The sequence below is a fragment of the Narcine bancroftii genome, chromosome 3 (assembly GCF_036971445.1).
Source record: "Narcine bancroftii isolate sNarBan1 chromosome 3, sNarBan1.hap1, whole genome shotgun sequence".
Taxonomy (NCBI): Eukaryota; Metazoa; Chordata; class Chondrichthyes; order Torpediniformes; family Narcinidae; genus Narcine; species Narcine bancroftii.
Genome location: NC_091471.1, coordinates 6,063,173 through 6,080,620, shown reverse-complemented (window position 1 = coordinate 6,080,620; position 17,448 = coordinate 6,063,173). Strand labels below are relative to the sequence as shown.

Below are 17,448 nucleotides of genomic sequence, written 5' to 3'. Positions count from 1 at the left end.
TTTAACTAAAGAGCATTTTAAACTTGATCAAACAGTATTGCTTTTTGTTTTTGCCTTGGATTATCGACCATGCTAGTGTTTGACCCTCTCTATTTCTCGAATGCTTTATTTTTTTGTCGTCCTTTATTGTCCTAACACAAAAATGCTTGTCTTGTTGCAGCATGAAACGTTAGAAGGCTACAGGAGGTATTTTAATCAAATTGTAGGGTGAGTTTATGTTTTGCATGCAAAAGAAAAACAGTTTTGTTGGTGCTGTGTTCTCATTATTTGCATTCTGGAATGTCGATCTTTAAGACCCAAAAATATAAAGTTTTTTTTTGAGATGAGATCTTTTGCCAATGAGATGTCCTTCTGACCTTGTACCTGTTTCACCAGCCCCTTTCACCGACGTGCCTTACCTCCTCATGCTCATACATCCTTCTCGCTACATTCATCCTGTATCTATCCCTCCCCTGCTCATCTGTTTTCTCCTGCATCTCACTCTCCCCTCCTTCATTTCTCCCTCCTCCCTTGTTTCGCTCTCACCTTCCCCGTCCATTTCTTGCCCCCATCCTACCTTCTCCTCACACTCTCCTCCCTTTGCCTTCCCATTGCTTTGCCCCAACTTATCTCTCCCGTTGCTTTTCCAAGTCTTTTACTCAGTGAAGCTTATTGTCACGAGTACAGAAATACAGTGAAAACCTTAGCCTTGGTGTTGAGGCAGCACACAATAAAGTCCCCACTCAGCGGCGCCAATCTGAACATAAAAATTCACAGAAAACCAAACAACAGGCAAAAGGACTAATCCAATCGTCTTCAAACTGGCTTCTTAGCAAATCAACATCATAATCGGGGTTTGAATGCTGATGTCCTGCCTTCTGGTACCTCTGAGAAGTCGTGGGGCACTCCCTGGGCCGTACTAACCCCCAGCATCATCAATGCTTCATTCGTTCTCCCAATAATTGCCCCTTTTCTGTGGTTGACGAGACAGCCGTCACCTTGACCTCTGCCGATTATTCCTCAGCATGGTCCCCAAGGCAGATAGTGGGAGGCAGCGGTGTCCTGAGGATGCCTCATCCACCTTATTACCCACCTCACATTACATTTCGATCTCTCTCTCTTCCTCTCTAGTTAAGCCTAACTTGCCCACTGCTCCATTAATCTCACTCTTACTTGACCACCTGAGCACCTACCTCTGTCTCCCAGTGTCTCACCCTCTCCAGTCCGCTTCGCCCTCTCCTCCCCTGCCCCTCCCTATCCTCCCAACCTCACTCTCATCCTCCACCTCGCCCTCCTCCTCCAATCACCCTCTCCACCCTGCCTAGCCCTCCTCCTTCACCTCTCCCTTTCCTTCCCAACCTCTCCCACTCCTCCCCTGCTTCTCCCTCTCCTTCCATGCCGTGCCCCTTCACTTCTCCCACCCCCCACCCCGGCTTGCTCTCTTCATCCCATCTTTCCCTCACCTTTCCTCCCTCGACTTCACAATTCCCCCTGCCTCCCCTCCCTAGACTTCCCTGTCATCCTGTCCTCTCCATCCCCATCTGCTCCCCACCCCCCCCCCCCCCACCACCCATTGCTGTCTCTTCAGCTCCTCCGTGCCCTTTTCGGCTTTCCCTGGCCCAGCCTGCCTTGACTGCCCTCTTTAACTAACTCCATCTCCGCTGCTCCTCCTCATTGTAAAAACTGGCTCCTTCCTTCAGGGCCTTCTTCTCTGCTTTGCTCTTACCTGATGTGCTTCTTGTTACCTTCCCCTCTTTTTAACCCCCCCTTTAACCTCTCCTCCTGCCTTCAACCTCCCTCTTGCTTTTACCTCTCCCAACTGCCCCTTTAATTCCCCCTTGTCCCATTAGTTCCCTGCCCGTCCCTGCAGCCCCACCATCCCTCTACACTCTCCTGCCTCTTTATTCTCCCTACCTTCCCTTATCCCTCCACTCCCCATTCCTTTAAACCTTTTTTCTCCCCTCTGGCGACACGGTAAGTGGAGCGTCATTACAGTGCCAGTGATCAGGACTTGGGTTCGAAACCTGCGCTGTTTGTACGTTTCCCTGTGTCTGTGTGGGTTTTCCCCAGGGTTTCAGTTTCCTCCCACCATTAGAAACGTACCGGGATTGTAGGTTAATTGGATGTAAATTGGGTAGCATGGACTCGTGGGCCGAAACGACCTGTTATCGTGCTGTATGTCTAAAATGCAAAAAACTTTTCTCCTCCTCTCCCAATGACCAATTCTCCCCTTTCCTTCCACCCATCTTCTTCCAATCCCTTTTTTGTCTTTTCCTCTCCAAATGCGTTATTGTGGGCAGTGACTTAATTTTAATTTAGATCAGTGATTTTCAAACTTTTTCTTTCCACTCACATACCACCTTAAGTATTGCCTATGCCAGAAGTTCTCTGCGATTCGTAAGAGGTTATTTGTGAGTGGAAAGAAAAAGCCACTGATTTAGACGTACATCATGGTAACATGCCGCCGAAATAACCAAATTAACCTACAACCCCCGGAATGTTTTGAACATTGGGAGGAAACCGGAGTGTTGAGAGGAAACTCACATAGACACAGGAAGAAAGTACAAACTCCATACAGACAGCACCAGATTTGATGCTGATTTCCTTCTGTATTATTCAGTCCATCATTTTATAAATTTGAATTTTTAGTTAAAACAATTTAGTCACAGAGCACGGTGACAGGCCATTTCAGCCCACGAGTTCATGCTGCCCAATTAACTTACACCCCTGAACGGTGGGAGTGCCGGATTCAAACCCCAGTCCCATAATGCTGTAGCAGTATTATATTAACTGCTACGCTAAACATGCCACCCAAAATTTAAAAAGACCTAATTAAAAAAAGAAACCGCAAATAAGATGGGTTTCCTCGCCTTAATTTAGCGCAAATGAACTAAACGGAATCAGGAATCAAGGTGTTCATTTTTACTTGCATTGCCTTAATTCCTCCTGGGAACTCTGTGTGATTTCGCTGCGCTTTACTGACTAGCTTTGGTTCCAGTTCTCTGACCCGCTGTGATTCTCCCTTCAGTTTCTTCGTCGTAGAAGATCACATCTTGCACACCACCCAGGGTCTGGTGAACAGAGCCTACATTGATCAGCTGTGGGAGCTGGCTGTGTCCAAAACCATGTCAGCACTCCGGACGCATTCAGTAAGTAGGACTGTCAATCTGCCTTCCCTCCCCTCCTGCTCTACCTCCTACAGTTGCCCCCCCACTGATGTTTCAAAGCACTACTTGTATTCCCAGATGTTAAATAGAGTTAGAATACAGTTCAGGACTAATGTTAAATATTTAAATTTTAAATTTTGACATGCAGCATGGTAACAGGCTTTTTCAGCCCGTGAGTCTGTGCCGCCCAATTACACCCAATTGACCTACATCGCCCAGAACATTTTTTTGAAAGATGGGAGGAAACAAAAAAAACCACACAGACACAGGGAGAATGTACAATTTCTTACAGACCGACCCAGAGTCAAACCCGGGTCGCAGGTACTATAACAGCATTGCGCTAACCGAGCGCTAACTGTGCCTCCCTCAGACAAACAATTTGTACCTTCTCTTTTCTGAATGTACAATATGTAAAATTTGATGACAGCATGTCTTTCCCCACTTTCTCTGGCCATCAGACTCCCACTATTTGCCAGCGGCTTCCCTCCGGTTACAGAGTCCCACTGCCCGGAGAGCTCTCTCGACAGATCCTTCCCGTTTGCCACCTTTAAAATGTGGGAGAGTTCGCAATCTAACATTTTACTTGTGCCATCTTGCTTGGGGACTCCTCAGACAAACGATAGTTAATGCAGCAAGACCAGGTGTAGACTGCTAACATTGGGCAACAACTTTTTTTTCCCCAAAAGGTTTGCTTCCTGAAAAATAAAGGGGATTACGATAGACAACTTCAAGCTGAACCCAAAGATAATTTCTGATTTACTGTCTCACGTAGGAAGTAAGAGGAACATTAAATTAATTTTTATTGAATGGCATTGACTTCTAAGTACCTCTGAGCCAAAGTGTCAGGTTGTCTACAAATGTCAAGGGTTTGTCTTTGTCGCTGACTTTACAACCAAAGTAGAGCTCATAGGTTTTCTTAATAAGAGCAGTCATGCTGTGTCATTGAGCCTTATACGTATACTGTTAAATGCAACAGAACCTATTGCAGTAAAAAAAATGAATGAGCATAAAAGACATCTTTGTTTAAAATATAACATTGTATTAATTCTTCAACCCTCTCAGAAATGGACTCAATTTAAGACCGTGAGACCACAGAGCAAATCAATATATTTTTCCTTTCAACTCCATTCTCCTTCCTTCTCTCCATGACATTGCCTGATAAAAAGAACGATCAACTTCTACCCGATGACTTGCCTCCACACCGTCTGTGGCAACGAATTTCTCCTCATCCCTGTTTTAAAGGAATATCCGCCTCAGTCATTGGTTCTTCAGAACATAGCTTTCATTATGTTTGAAGCTCTCTGCCACTGAACACTTACTGTGTTTTTTTTTCCCTTTTCTTCCTCAGTCTTACTGCTCTGACCCGAACTTGGTGCTAGATTTGAAGAACCTTCTGGTACTGTTTGCAGATACCCTGCAGGTAACAGATAAATGGTCAGCATGACTGCATTTTGGATCAGCGTTGTTTGTAAGCTAAATGGCATTAACAATATGAACTAAATCCACGGAAGGACAAAAGACAGTTCGTCCCAGAAGGGTGGCACGGTTCGCGCATCGCTGATACAGTGCCAGCAACTCGGGTTCGAATCCAGCCCTGTCTTTAAGGAGTTTGTGCGTTCTCTCCATATCTGCGTGGGTTTTCCTCCAGGTGCTCTGATTTCCTCCCACCCTTCAAAATGTTCCAAGGGGTGTAGGTGAATTGGGTGTAATTGGGCGGCATGGGCTCTTGGGCCGGAAGGACCTGTTACCGTACTGTATGTTTAAAATTAAAATTTGAATAAAAAATTTATAATGTTGTTATTACAATGCCAGCAATGTGGGTTTGAATCTGGCACGGTCTCCCCGTATCTTCGTGGATTTTCCCTGGGGACTTCTGTTTCCTCCCATTGTTCGAAACATACTGGGTGTAATTGGGTGGCACAGTCTCAAAGGCCGAAAGGGTCTGTTACCATTCTGTATGTCTAAATTTAAATTTAAAAAAAATTAAAAACAATGCTGGAGCTGGTCAAACAGTGTACTTTAAGATAAGATAATGATTTATGACCAAATAGAAGGATTTTTGTCCTAAAGTACTTCCTGTCCATTGAAGACTAGACATTTACAGTGATTCTCTGAGATCTGTTTGATGTTGATATGGGGATCTAGTACAGGAGTAAGCTGTTGGCCACATCGTTCATTATTATTTAGCTGCACATATACAACCAGGAGAAACAGCGCTTTTCCAGACCACAGTGCACATTATTGGAAGGTAACACTACATTTACAATGTAGCATAAATGAAATTCTTTAACTTTTCAATACTGTAAGGCAGACAGAGAGTCTCCACTTTGTCCAGCGCCCCTCACAGAAATGACAGCACCTGGTGTTCCCAGGTGGTCTCCCCTCCAAGTACTTTCCAGGCCTGAGCCTGCTTAGCTTCTGAGATCAGACAATCCCTGGCGTATTCAGGCCATTAGGTGCTGTAACACACATATAAACACAGATATAATATTTCTCACACAGAACATAAACATATTTCTGATATTTTGGAATATCTTCTATCCTCGATTTGTGGTTCTTTGAAGTTCTCTTCCTGAACAACAAATGGGCCCTTTTTTAAGGTTGATTTTCATCTTGATATGTGGGGGAGCAGACTTGTTTCTTACTTTCGTATTCTAATACTTCCAGTGCCAGCTGTTTGCCAACCTTGTCAAGCAATATGAGAATGATGCAAGAGATATTCATGACCTCCCCAGGAGGCATATTTTTCCAGTTGATTGTGGGTGGGGGGTAGGACTGTGATCCAGCCAAGACGAATGTGTTTCAGCACAAAGTCTTGAGGTTGCAGGAGGCAGAAGAGCATTTCCAAATTTGCTTGCTGTGGGCAGTTTCTCTGTGAAGCACTGGCGTTTAAATCCCTTACATTTATTTTACAGGGTTATGGTTTCCCTGTGAATCAATACTTTGACATGCTGCTGGAGATCAGAGATCAGTACGGTGAAATTCTGCTCAAGAAATGGTCTGGAGTCTTCAGGTAAGAGTGATCACACCTGGTGCTTAGGTTTGAGAAAGCATTGATGTGCAGTGAATAAGGATTCCTTTCTTGGCATGAAATTGTGCAGAACATGTAATATTACAAGAAATTTCCTTCTGCCTGCCCTAAGGCAGTCAAAGAGTCGCCATTAGTGTCGCCCGGCGCCCCCTACAGTACGAGAGAAAGAGAAGCAAAAGGGAGTTCCTTCAGAGACACTGAGTGTCCGTGGATTCGCCTTCAGTTCTCCCGCAGCCTCTGCAGCCGCACAGATCCATCAGTAGCCGGAGCTCCAGATTCGACACGAAGATTTCAGCACCTCTTGAATTCTGACCCCGATACCTGGTTCCCATGAGCCAGACTCCAGCAGCTTGCAGGCCATGCAGTTCCCCAGACTGCAAGTTGCCAGCAGCCTGCGTGGGCCCCCCAGCCACTGAGCCCCTTGCTGGTCCGCCGCCTTGGTCACCTTTCTTTTAGGGTCCACAAGGTTCGCCCACTGCTACTTCCTTACGCTGAGGTGGTGTTGCACTTTGGTAATTCAGACCTGGGCAGGACTTGCTTGGTGAGTGACAGGGCCCTGGAGAGTTTACAGTTTGCATTTACTGATAAATAAATTCTGCTTGCCCTTCAGAAAAAGGTTCTATGTGATGTCATGTATGTACTCTAACAATAAATCTGAACTTTGACTGTTATAGAACAGTGAGACCGAGGGTTACAGGTTACAGGTAATTGTTTTTATTTAGACATACAGCAAGGTAAACAAGCCATTTCTGCCCACAAATCTGCGACACCCAATTAACCAGTGCATTTTGAACGATGGGAGGAAACCATGCAGACATGAGAAGAATGTACAAACTCCTTACAGATAGCGCAGGTTTTGAACCCCAGTCCCGATCGCTGGCGCTGTAAAGGGTGTTGAGCTAACCGCGACACCAACCAAAGGTGTTAATGAGACTGCTCTTTGAGTGCTGTTCTGCTCACACAGCTATAGGAAGGACATCAATAAATTGGAAGTAAAACATGAAAATCTGTAGACACCATGGTTGAAGTAAAAACTCAATGCTGGAGAAACTCAGCAGGTAAAACAGTGTCCTTTATGTAGCAAAGATAAAAATACATAACCAACATTTCAGGGTTGAGCCCTTCATCAAGGTATGGAAAAATGTCGGCAGGCATCCGAACAAAAGAGAGGGGGGAGGGGTGGTCGCAAAGTCATGAGGTGATAGGTGGAGAAGGGAGGGAAGGGCCAGCAGCAAACAGGGGGAGAAAGGATGGCTGGGTGAAGGGAGGGGGAGGGGAGGGAGGAGAACTGGACAGGGGAAAGGGGGGGAGTGGAAAGAGGAGAGCAGGTCAGCAGAAACCAGAAAAGTTGATGTCAATGCCATCTGGCTGGAGAGTGCCAGATGGAAAATCAGCTGTTGCTCCTCCAATTTATGGGTGGTCTTGGTTGGATAGTACCTAAGGCATGTGAAGCGGCGTAGAGGAGATTCACCAGGATGTTGGTGACTCGAGAGCTTGAATTATAGGGAGAAGTTGGATAGGCCTGGTCTTTATTCCCTGGAGCGTTGGAGGGTGAGGGGTGATGCTTTTGAGGGGCAAGTATAAAGTGACTGCTCGGTCTTTTTCCCACGGTCGACAATTATAGAACTAGAAGGCATAGTTTTAAGCTGAGAGGGGAGAGATTTAAGCAGGATCTGAGGGCCACGCACACTCAGAAGTTGGCCCGTATCTGGAATGAATTGCTAGAGGAACCTGTAGAAGCAGATACGACTTCAGTGTTCAAGAGATATTAGGACAGATGTTTGGGTGGGGACCGTTTAGAAGGATGTGGACCAAATAGACTGGCCTGGAATGGCATGCACACATTGACTTGTAAGACCCATGATCTCAGTCCAACTTGGATACCGCCGGGCCATCTAAAAGGGGTTAGTAGCTGTGTTCTATGTCAAAAACCTTCTCTCTTTCTTTTACCAACTGGCGCAACACATTGTTGTTGAACGTGTGAAAGTGTCCCTTCACCGCCCAATCATATTCGGAGGAAAGGTTGGAGCAGCCACGCTGTTACAGTGGCAGCGACCAAGTACGAATCCCGTGCTGTCTGTAAGTAGTTTGTACATTCTCCCCGTGTCTATGTGGGTTATCCCCAGGGGCTCCAGTTTCCTCCCATCATTTGAACATACTGGGGGTGTAGGTTAATTTGGTGTAAATTGGGTGGCACGTATCTCTAAATATTAAATGTAAAAATTTAAAACTGCACCCAGAATCATTCGAACATCCTCAGGAAATTCTCATCTTGTTCTTAAGATACATAGTACCCTCCATAATGTTTGGGACAAAGCCACTTTTAGCCTTTATTTGCTCCTGTACTCCACAGTTTTAAGTTTGTAATCAAACAATTCACACGTGATTAAAGAGCACATTCCAGATTTTACTCAAGGTTATTTGTATACATTTTCGTTTAATAACCATATAACCATTTACAACACAGAAACAGGCCAGTTTGGCCCCACTAGTCTGTGCCAAACATCTCCTACCTAGTCCCACTGACCCGCATTTGGCCCATAATCCTCTCCCGTCCATATACCTATCCAACTTTTCCTTGAATATTAACATCAATCTCGCTTCTACCACCACTGCTGGAAGTTCTTTCCATACCCCCACCACCATTGCGTGAATAAATTCCCCATCATGTTCCCCTAAACTTTTCCCCTTTTACTCTCAATCCATCACCTCTTGTTTGAATCTCCCCCACCCTCAGTGTAAAACTTCTGTCCACATTGACTCTATCCGTCCCCCTTATAACTTTGAATACCTCGATCAAATCACCCCTCAACCAGGGAATAAAGTCCCAGCTTGCTCCACCGTTCCCTATAACTCAAACCCTGAAACCCCGGCAACATTCTCGTAAACCTCCTCTGCACTTTCTCTATACTGTTTATATCCTTCCTGTGATTCAGCGACCAAAAGTGCACACTGTATTCCAAATTTGGCCTCACCAATGCCTTATGCAATTTCAATATAACATCCCAACGCCTGTATTCAATACTCTGATTTATGATGGCCAACATAGTCCCCTCATTTTTAAGGGCACCATAATGTTTGGGACATTGGGTTTCACAAGTGTTTGTGAGTCCTCAGGTATGTTTAACTGCTTCATTGGTGCAGGTATAAGAGAGCTAGGCTTGCTTCTAAGCTTTTGATCATCTTTGGAGCCTGTAGTTGACATTTTTCAACATGAGGACCAGAGTTGTGCCAATAAAAGTCAAAGAAGCCGTTATGAGGCTGAAAAACAATAATAAAACAATAAGACACATCGCCCAAACCTCAGGATGACCACAATCGACAGTTTGGAACATCATTAAGAAGAAAGTGCGTATTGGAGAGCTCAGTAATCGCAAAGGGACTGGGATTCTAAGGAAGATCTCCACACTGAGGACAGAAAAATTCTCATCTTAATGAAGAAAATTCCCTAAACGTATGGCCAACAGATCCGAAACACTCTTCAGGAGGCAGGTGTGGAAGTGTCAATGACCACTGTCCAGAGAAGATTTCATGATGTCATGAACTGCAATAGACAATGAGCTCGATAGTGTTTAATTTTAAAGCACTAATTTTATTTCTTACTTTTTAACTATCCTTAACACTTAATCTATCCCCAGCTGTGTGCGTGTGTGTGTGTGTGTGTGTGTGTGTGTGTGTGTGTGTGTGTGTGTGTGTTCAAAGTTCAAAGTTCAGTCTTTTAATAGACCTTTTAAATTTGAAGCCCAGAATTAATGTTGAACTGATGGAAGACTGGAGTTGTGGCTGCTACAGACACACAAATTCTCCTTGTGTTACCTTTGAAGAAATGTCCATCCATACGAGCTGTGGTCATAACACTCCTGGTCCTTTACTAGGCAACACTCGAACTGGGCGGCCTCCACAAAGCTTCCAAGACCCTGGCACCGACCGGTCTCTCTAGGTGACCTTCACTGTTAGTCACACTTAAAATGAAGTACTCTGCTTCCGAAAAGACCCTCCTGGTACAGTTCAATCCACCGAAAAGGCCCAATCATTCACAGAGCAGGCTTTGCTCTGAATTCCACAAAAATAACCATTTTTCCTTCAGAAAACTGCTTTCTTCCAGCCGTCAGAACCTTGCAAAATGACAGTGTATCGAATTCTGGATCAGACTGTGACAAGCCTTCCCTCAGTTCTTCCAATGTATTGAATTGTCTCTGGGCTGTGACCTGTGTTGGTGCTTGTATGAAATGTTAAATGTTAACTGTGACCATTCAGTTCCTCCTGTCTGTACTATCCCTTACAGTGATAATCCCATTATGCTAAAATGGGAGCTCATAAGAAGGAAAATAAATACATGAGCTAACTTCAAGATGCAAACCAGTAGTTAGCTACAGAAAGGATGGTCAGATTTCAGTTTACCAAGAACAATTTAAAGAGCCTGCAGATTTCTGGAAATAAACAGTGGAGCACATGGGCACATAAAGGAAAATAGTGTCTTTGTCCAAGACAATATGGAGGACACCAGAAAGAGGCCATTCAGCCCAACAGATGTCATTCTCTGTGCAATCCTATTATTTCCTTTCCCCTTATTTTATGATGGCTCGCGTGCCCATTGAATCTCGCGTCCTCCACTGCACTTGGGACAATTTACGGTGTCCGATTAACCCAGCCAACCACTTGTCACTGGGATGTAGGGGCATCGAGCGGAAATGCCCTGCGGCATCAGGGAGCATGTGCAAGCTCCACCACCATCAGCACCCAAGATGGGGATGGAGCTCCGGGTCGCCAGAGCTCTCAGGTGACTACCTGCCTTGCCAGCATGCTGCCCTCACACTTAGAGGGAGCCCGGTTTCCCCAAGTCCATTCCGCACTCCTGCGATCGGGCCCGAAGGGACTGGTGAATCCTATTGGGAGTTCCATCTATATACGTGGAAGAAAAGAAAAGGTTCAAATAGTTGGAATTTTAGGCCCTCCTGCACTTAAACTGCTTGATTGTTACTGAATAGCCTGCAAAATAAGTTGGACGTTAAGAACATTCTTGCCTGACAGGACAAGACCTATCCCTAAGCCTATCCCTAAGCTCGAAGCAGTCTTGCATCGCTCAGACGATGGGTTATGCTGAAGAAAGAAAGGGCTCGTTATTTTGCCCTGAAAGGAACTCATTAACTCAGGTTCCACTTGAGTTGTGTGCTTGGATGCTTCTGGCTGATGCATTCCTTTATGTAAAGGGAAGAGTGATTTGTAATTGTGTGTCAAATTGCTTCCTTTTCTGACCTCTTTTCTGCACCATGGATGTTGGAGAGTAGGACTGATTTATCAGATTTAGAATTTATCGTCAGAGTACATACATGATATCACATACAACCCTGAGATTCTTTTCCCTGTGGGTCAGGCAGAACACTGTGTACACTGTACACAATGTACACATGTAAACAAATAAAGAAATGGAAACAAACTGAATGTGTAATACAGAGAGGAGGAAAAAAAAATCAAAAAATTGCACAAGTCAGAGTCCTTAAATGTTTATCTGATTGAGTTTGTCGTTGAGGAGTCTGATGGTGGAGGGGTAGCAGCCATTCCTGAACCTGGTGGTGCGAGTCTTGTGGCATTTAGACCTCTTTCCTGATGGCAGCAGCGAGAACAGAGTTCATGTGCTGGGTGGTGTGGGTCCTTGATGATTGCCACTGCTCTCCTATGCAGCCCTCCCCGTAGATGTTCTTGATGGTGGGGAGAGTGTACCTGTGATGTCCTGGGCTGTGCCCTCGATCTTTTGCAGGGAAACCTGCGTCTCATGAGACTTAGAGTAGGCCCTTCGATCCAACTCGCCCATACTGGCTCAGACTTGTCCCATTTTTCCTGCATTCAGCCCACCTCCCTCTCTAACCAGTGGTTCTCAACCATTTTTATTTACCACTCACATTCCACCTTAAGAAATCCCTTACTAACCACAGAGCATCTAAGGGATCCTATACCACAGGAGCTCTGTGGTTAGTAAGAGATTTCTTAAGGTGACATGAGGGTGGGAAAAAGTAAGATTGAGAACTACTGGTCAAAACTTTAACTATCCAAGTCTTTTCAATACCTACTGCCCTCTGTCTGAAAAAAAAGTGCCCCTCAGATCCCTTTTCAATCCTTCCCCTCTTTGGTCTTCCGTTTTGAACTCTCCTACCCTTGGAAAAAGAATTGAGAACATAGAACACATAGAACATGGAACACTACAGCATAGTACAGGCCCTTCAGCCTTCGATGTGGTGCTGACCCATATATTTCTTTTTAAAAAATTACTAAACCCTCCCTACCCATAATCTATTATTTTTCTTCCATCCATGTGCCTGTCTAAGAGTCGTTAAATACCCCTAGTGTTCCAGTCTCCACCACCATCCCTGGCAAGGCATTCCAGGCCCACAAAACTCTCTGCATAAAAACTTACCCCTGATGTCTCCCCTAAACTTTCTTCCCTTCACTTTGTACTCATGTCCTCTGGTGTTTGTGCCCTCTCCATCACCTCCACATCCTTCCTATAATGAGGTGACTAGAACTGAACACAATACTCTAAGTGTGGTCTCCCCCTATTAATGAAGTCAAGCATCCCATAGGAAAAGCCTTACTAAAATCCATGTCCACAACATCTACTGCCCTACCCTCATCAATTTCTTTTGTTTCCCCTAAAAAAAACTCATTTATGTTTGTGAGGTACAACCTTCCCTTGACAAAGCCATGATGACTATCCTTGAGTAGGCTGGACTTCTGAAAATGCCCATAAATCCACCCTATCCCTTAAAAATCCTCTCCAATAGTTTTCACACCACTGGCGTAAAACTCACCGGTCTAAAATTCCCACATTTGCCATTCTCCAATCCTCTGGCACCTCCCCTGCAGACAAAGAGGACTCAAACATCATAGCTATTACCCCAGCTATCTCTTCCCTTACTTCCCACAGCAACTCGGGGTATAACATGTCCAGTCCCGGGGACATCAATCGATGTTTTTAAGAAGATCCAATACTTCCTCTTCCTTAATCTCTACATTGTCCAGCACACAAACTTGTTCTATTCCGACCTCGCCCTGATCACGGTCCTTTTCTCTTGTGAATACTGATGTCCATTCAGGACATTCCCAACCTCCGCCTCCAGGCACATGTGGCCTCCTTTGTCCTTTAGTGACTCCACCTTCATTCTCATCATCCTTCTGTTCTTCACATACGCATAGAACACCTTCTGATTCTCCTTAATCCTCCTTGCCAAGGCCTTCTCCTGCCCCCTTCGAGCTTTCCTAAGTCCTTTCTTAAGCTCCTTCCTGGCTACCATCTACTTCTCATGAGGCCTTCCTGTTTCCTGCTTCCTGTATCTAATGTCTGCTTCCTTCTTCCTGTTGACCAGCTGCCTCACCTGTTTAGTTCCCTTTTCCTACCATCTTTTCCTTGTTGCAGAGGGGCAAACCTATCCTGAACCCAGCACAAGTGGTCCCTAAACTGCCTCCACATTAGTTCTCTGAAACACAGAACATTACAGCACAGTATAGACGCTTCTGCCCAAGATGTTGTGCCGACCCTTTGGAAACCTACTCCACAACAATCTAACCCAGTGGTTCTCAACCTTTTTCTTTTCACTCACATCCCACTTTAAGTAATCTCTCTGCCATCGGTGGTCTGTAATTAGTAAGGGATTGCGTAAGGTGGGATGTGGGTGGAAAGGAAAAGGTTGAAAAACACTTTTAATCGTGGACTCGTTATGTGCACAGTTTCAGAACTCCAAAGGAAATGGGCCAATGACTGGTTTTTTCAAGCAAAATATTTCAGTAACAATTGGGTCCAGGGCAATGATTCTCAACCTTCCCTTCCCACTCACATCCCACCTTAAGCAATCCCTTACTAATCACAGAGCACCGATGGCATCGGGGTTACTTGAAGTGGGATGTGAAATGAAAAAAAAAGGTTGAGAACTACTGATTTAACTCCTCTCTCCCTCACACCCATAGCCCTCTATTTTTCCTACAATCTTTTAAGTGTTCTTATTGTACTAGTCTCCACTACCCCACCTCTGGCAATACAAGTCAAGTTTATTGTCAATAATTGCGCAAGTATATCCCAATAAAACTGCCTTCTCTGGTCCTGGTGCAAAACACACAAAAACTCAAACAGACGTAACACGCATACAAACTATACATAGGCAAGTCAAGTATTCATATGTACACGAAGTAAATAAATATTGTTTCTTCAATACGAGAGTCTTATCTGGTTAGTGTGAGCAGTTTCTTTGGTCATTCAGGCATTGCAGGCGCACATCACTCTATGTAAAAAAAAGCTTGCTTCTGACATCTCCACTCAACTTTCCTCCACTCACCTTAAACAGAGGTCCTCTGGTATTTTCTATTGTTGCTCCAGGAGAATGATGGAAGCTCTCCACTGTATCTAAATCGCTTATAATCATAGATACCTCTATTTAGTCACCTCTCATCCTTTGCCGCTCCAAAGGGAAAAGCCCTAGCTCTGTTGACTCCTTCTGCAATCCAGGCAACATCCTGGTAAATCTCCTCTGCAGACTCTCCAAAGCATCTCTGTCCTTCCTGTAATGAGGCGACCAGAACTGACCAGAACAAGACCATCACCATTCACCTAATTAATATCTCTCATGATCTAGAACATCTCTATAAGATCATACCCTGAATTAGGCCTCAAGCCCAAAACATTGGAGATGTATCTTATTTTTGCTCTATAAAGGACACTGTTTGATCTGCTGAGTTTCTCCAGCGTTGCGTTTTTACTTCAATCACAGTGTCTGCCGACTTTCTTGATTTACCTTTTTCTAAAAGGAAATTCCTCAGCCTCCCAACTTTCAGGGAAAAGAAAAAAGTTCTTGCCCATCCAGTTGCTTCTTCATAATTCAAGTAGTCCTGGACGTGTCTGTTCTTTGCCCTCCCCAGCTTCATCACGTGACTGGGTGACCTGAACTCCAAGAGTGGTGTCACCAGTGTCTTGTGCAGCTCCAATCTAGTAGTGCATTTAGTTACGAAGCTCTGGGCATTCATGCATTTAAGGAGCCAGTCCATCTTGATCTGATCCGAGATAATAACTTGACACTTATAGACAGGTCTCTTCATTCAGTCATATCAACCTTAATGACACTTTCTTTGCATTCATGCTTTACTTACCGTATACACTCCAGTAATAGTCATCCCCCAACCAACCCCCTTTGGCCCAAAAATCGAGCACCTTCCTTATGTCCTGCGTAAAAGTTGGCTCATTATTTTTGGCCCGACCGCAACACTGGAGCTTCTGACATCCTGTCCATGGATTCTCACCCCAGCTGCCAGCCCACCAGAGCTCCCTGATGCCCCGACTGCAACCCTCACCTCGACTGTCCACTCATCCGAGCTCCTGACGCCATGACCGCGAACCCTCACCTCTCCTGGCCTCCCACTGGAGCTTCTGATGCCCCGACTGCGGACCCTCACCCCAGCTGCCCGCCCACCGGAGCTTCCAACTCCCCCAACTGCCAACCCTCGCCTCGGCCACCTGCTCATCTGAGGTCTCGATGCCGTGACCACAGATCATTCCTCCAGTCGTCCGTCCTTCCAAGCTCCCGACAGCCTGAATGAAGACTTGCCACCCAGTCCCGACTATCTGAGTTCCCGACACCTTGAACGACACAGGTACTTAACGCGGTCAAAAGTTGACCCGTGTAAAGGTCGACCCACCTCCAAATTTGACCTGAAAAATTGGTCCAAAAAACTCGACTATTATACGAGTGTAAACAGTAATTTCTCTGTAAAGTCACTCATCCTCTCCCACGCTCTCCACAGGAGGCTTTGGGGGGGGGGGGGGTGGGGCAAAGAGGTCTGGGCTTGCTGTCTCACAGTTCCCGGGATCTAGGTTCGAACCTGGCCTCGGGCTGACTCTATGGAGTTTGCACGTTCTCCCGCTGACTGCTCATGCTTCCCCGTGGGTGCTCTGGTTTCCTCCCACATCCTAAGGATCTGTCTGCTTGGCTGATTGGCCTGCTGTAAGTGGACCACTCAGTCTGAATAAATGGTGGGGGGAGTTGACGGGCACATGAGACAGTACAAGTTACAGGGGGATAGGCAGAGGGTTCATGGGGCAGATGGGATTGCTCCCAAGAGATGACATGAAGCTGATGGACCGAATGATCTCCAGTGCCATTTTAAGTGTAACAGGGATTGATTTCCACAATCTCATGACTCCCTGGGTAAATTAATGGCTTTGAATAACTCCACTTCCTCTTCTGACCCGATCGGTCTCCACTGCCAGAATGAGAGCCAACATTAACGTAGATATACGTACAGACATAACAACATGGTAACAGGGCCTTCTGGCCCACGAGCCCATGCCACCCAATTGCACCCAATTAGCCCAGAACGTTTCTGTACGGTGGGAGGAATCCCACGCAGACACGGGGAGAAGGGACAAGCACCTTACAGGCAGCACCAGGTACGAACTCGACCACTGGAGGAACGTCACCTCACATTCCCCGGGCTGTCTACAGCGCAATGGTGTGAACGTTGGATTTTCTAATTTTAGGTAAAGAATCTCCTCTCTCCTCTTTTCCCCTTGCTTCTTCCCCTTTTTTGTCCCCTTTTCTTTCCATCCCCCCCACCTTTTTCTCACCCTCCTCCTGTTTGGCTCCCTCCCACCCCCATCTCTCCACCTCATTCTTCTGCTCTCTCCTCCTTCCTATCCTACCCGACTTTGGTTTTATCAAAGTCTTTATCTATACCACTAATTTCTCCTCCTCCTCCGTGCCTCAGATTTTAACACTGGCAGCCTTTGTCTTGGAATCACCCGCCTCATCCTGTCTGACTCATCTTCTTCCACCTGACCTGACTCCTTTCTTGCTCCCTTTGTTTGACGTCTGCCTTTTTCCATAATGTTTCACCTCAATGTGGCAAAGATAAAAACACAGAATTAACGTTTCGGGCCTAAGCCCTTCGTCACGGAGTGAGCAAAATGTAGGCAGGCACCCGAACAAAATGGTGAAGGGGGGCGGGAGTAGGAGTGTGGTCCCAGAGGCAGGAGGTAATAGGTGGATAAGGGGGGGAGGGCATAGCAGTAAGCAGGGAATGGGGGGGGAATACCTCTGTGAGAATGGAGAGGGAAGAGGAAGGCTGGAGGAAAGGAGACAGAGTGATGGGGAAGAGAGGGAGAGGTGGGAGTGGTCAAACCAGGGTCACTGTAAATTGGAGGAGCAACAAGTGGAATTCCATCTGGGCCCTCTCCAACTGGATGGCATTAACATCGACTTCTCCAGTTTCTGCTAGACCATTCTCCGATCT

The 17,448-nt window shown here is 45.7% G+C and overlaps 1 protein-coding gene across 7 annotated transcripts in view; it reads left to right on the top strand.

Annotated features, from left to right (window-relative positions):
- The window catches only part of exoc6b (exocyst complex component 6B), an 866,329-nt gene that overhangs the window by 451,468 nt on the left and 397,413 nt on the right, over positions 1 to 17,448 (top strand). For all 7 annotated transcript variants that reach the window (XR_011353246.1, XM_069923433.1, XM_069923435.1 and 4 more), the window contains exons 10-13: positions 161 to 207; positions 3,008 to 3,128; positions 4,495 to 4,566; positions 6,062 to 6,159. Coding sequence is in view for 6 of the 7 variants with exons in the window: in XM_069923433.1 (XP_069779534.1) it covers positions 161 to 207; positions 3,008 to 3,128; positions 4,495 to 4,566; positions 6,062 to 6,159 (338 nt within the window). In the remaining variant the exon portion in view is untranslated. The remainder of the gene's footprint in view (positions 1 to 160; positions 208 to 3,007; positions 3,129 to 4,494; positions 4,567 to 6,061; positions 6,160 to 17,448) is intronic.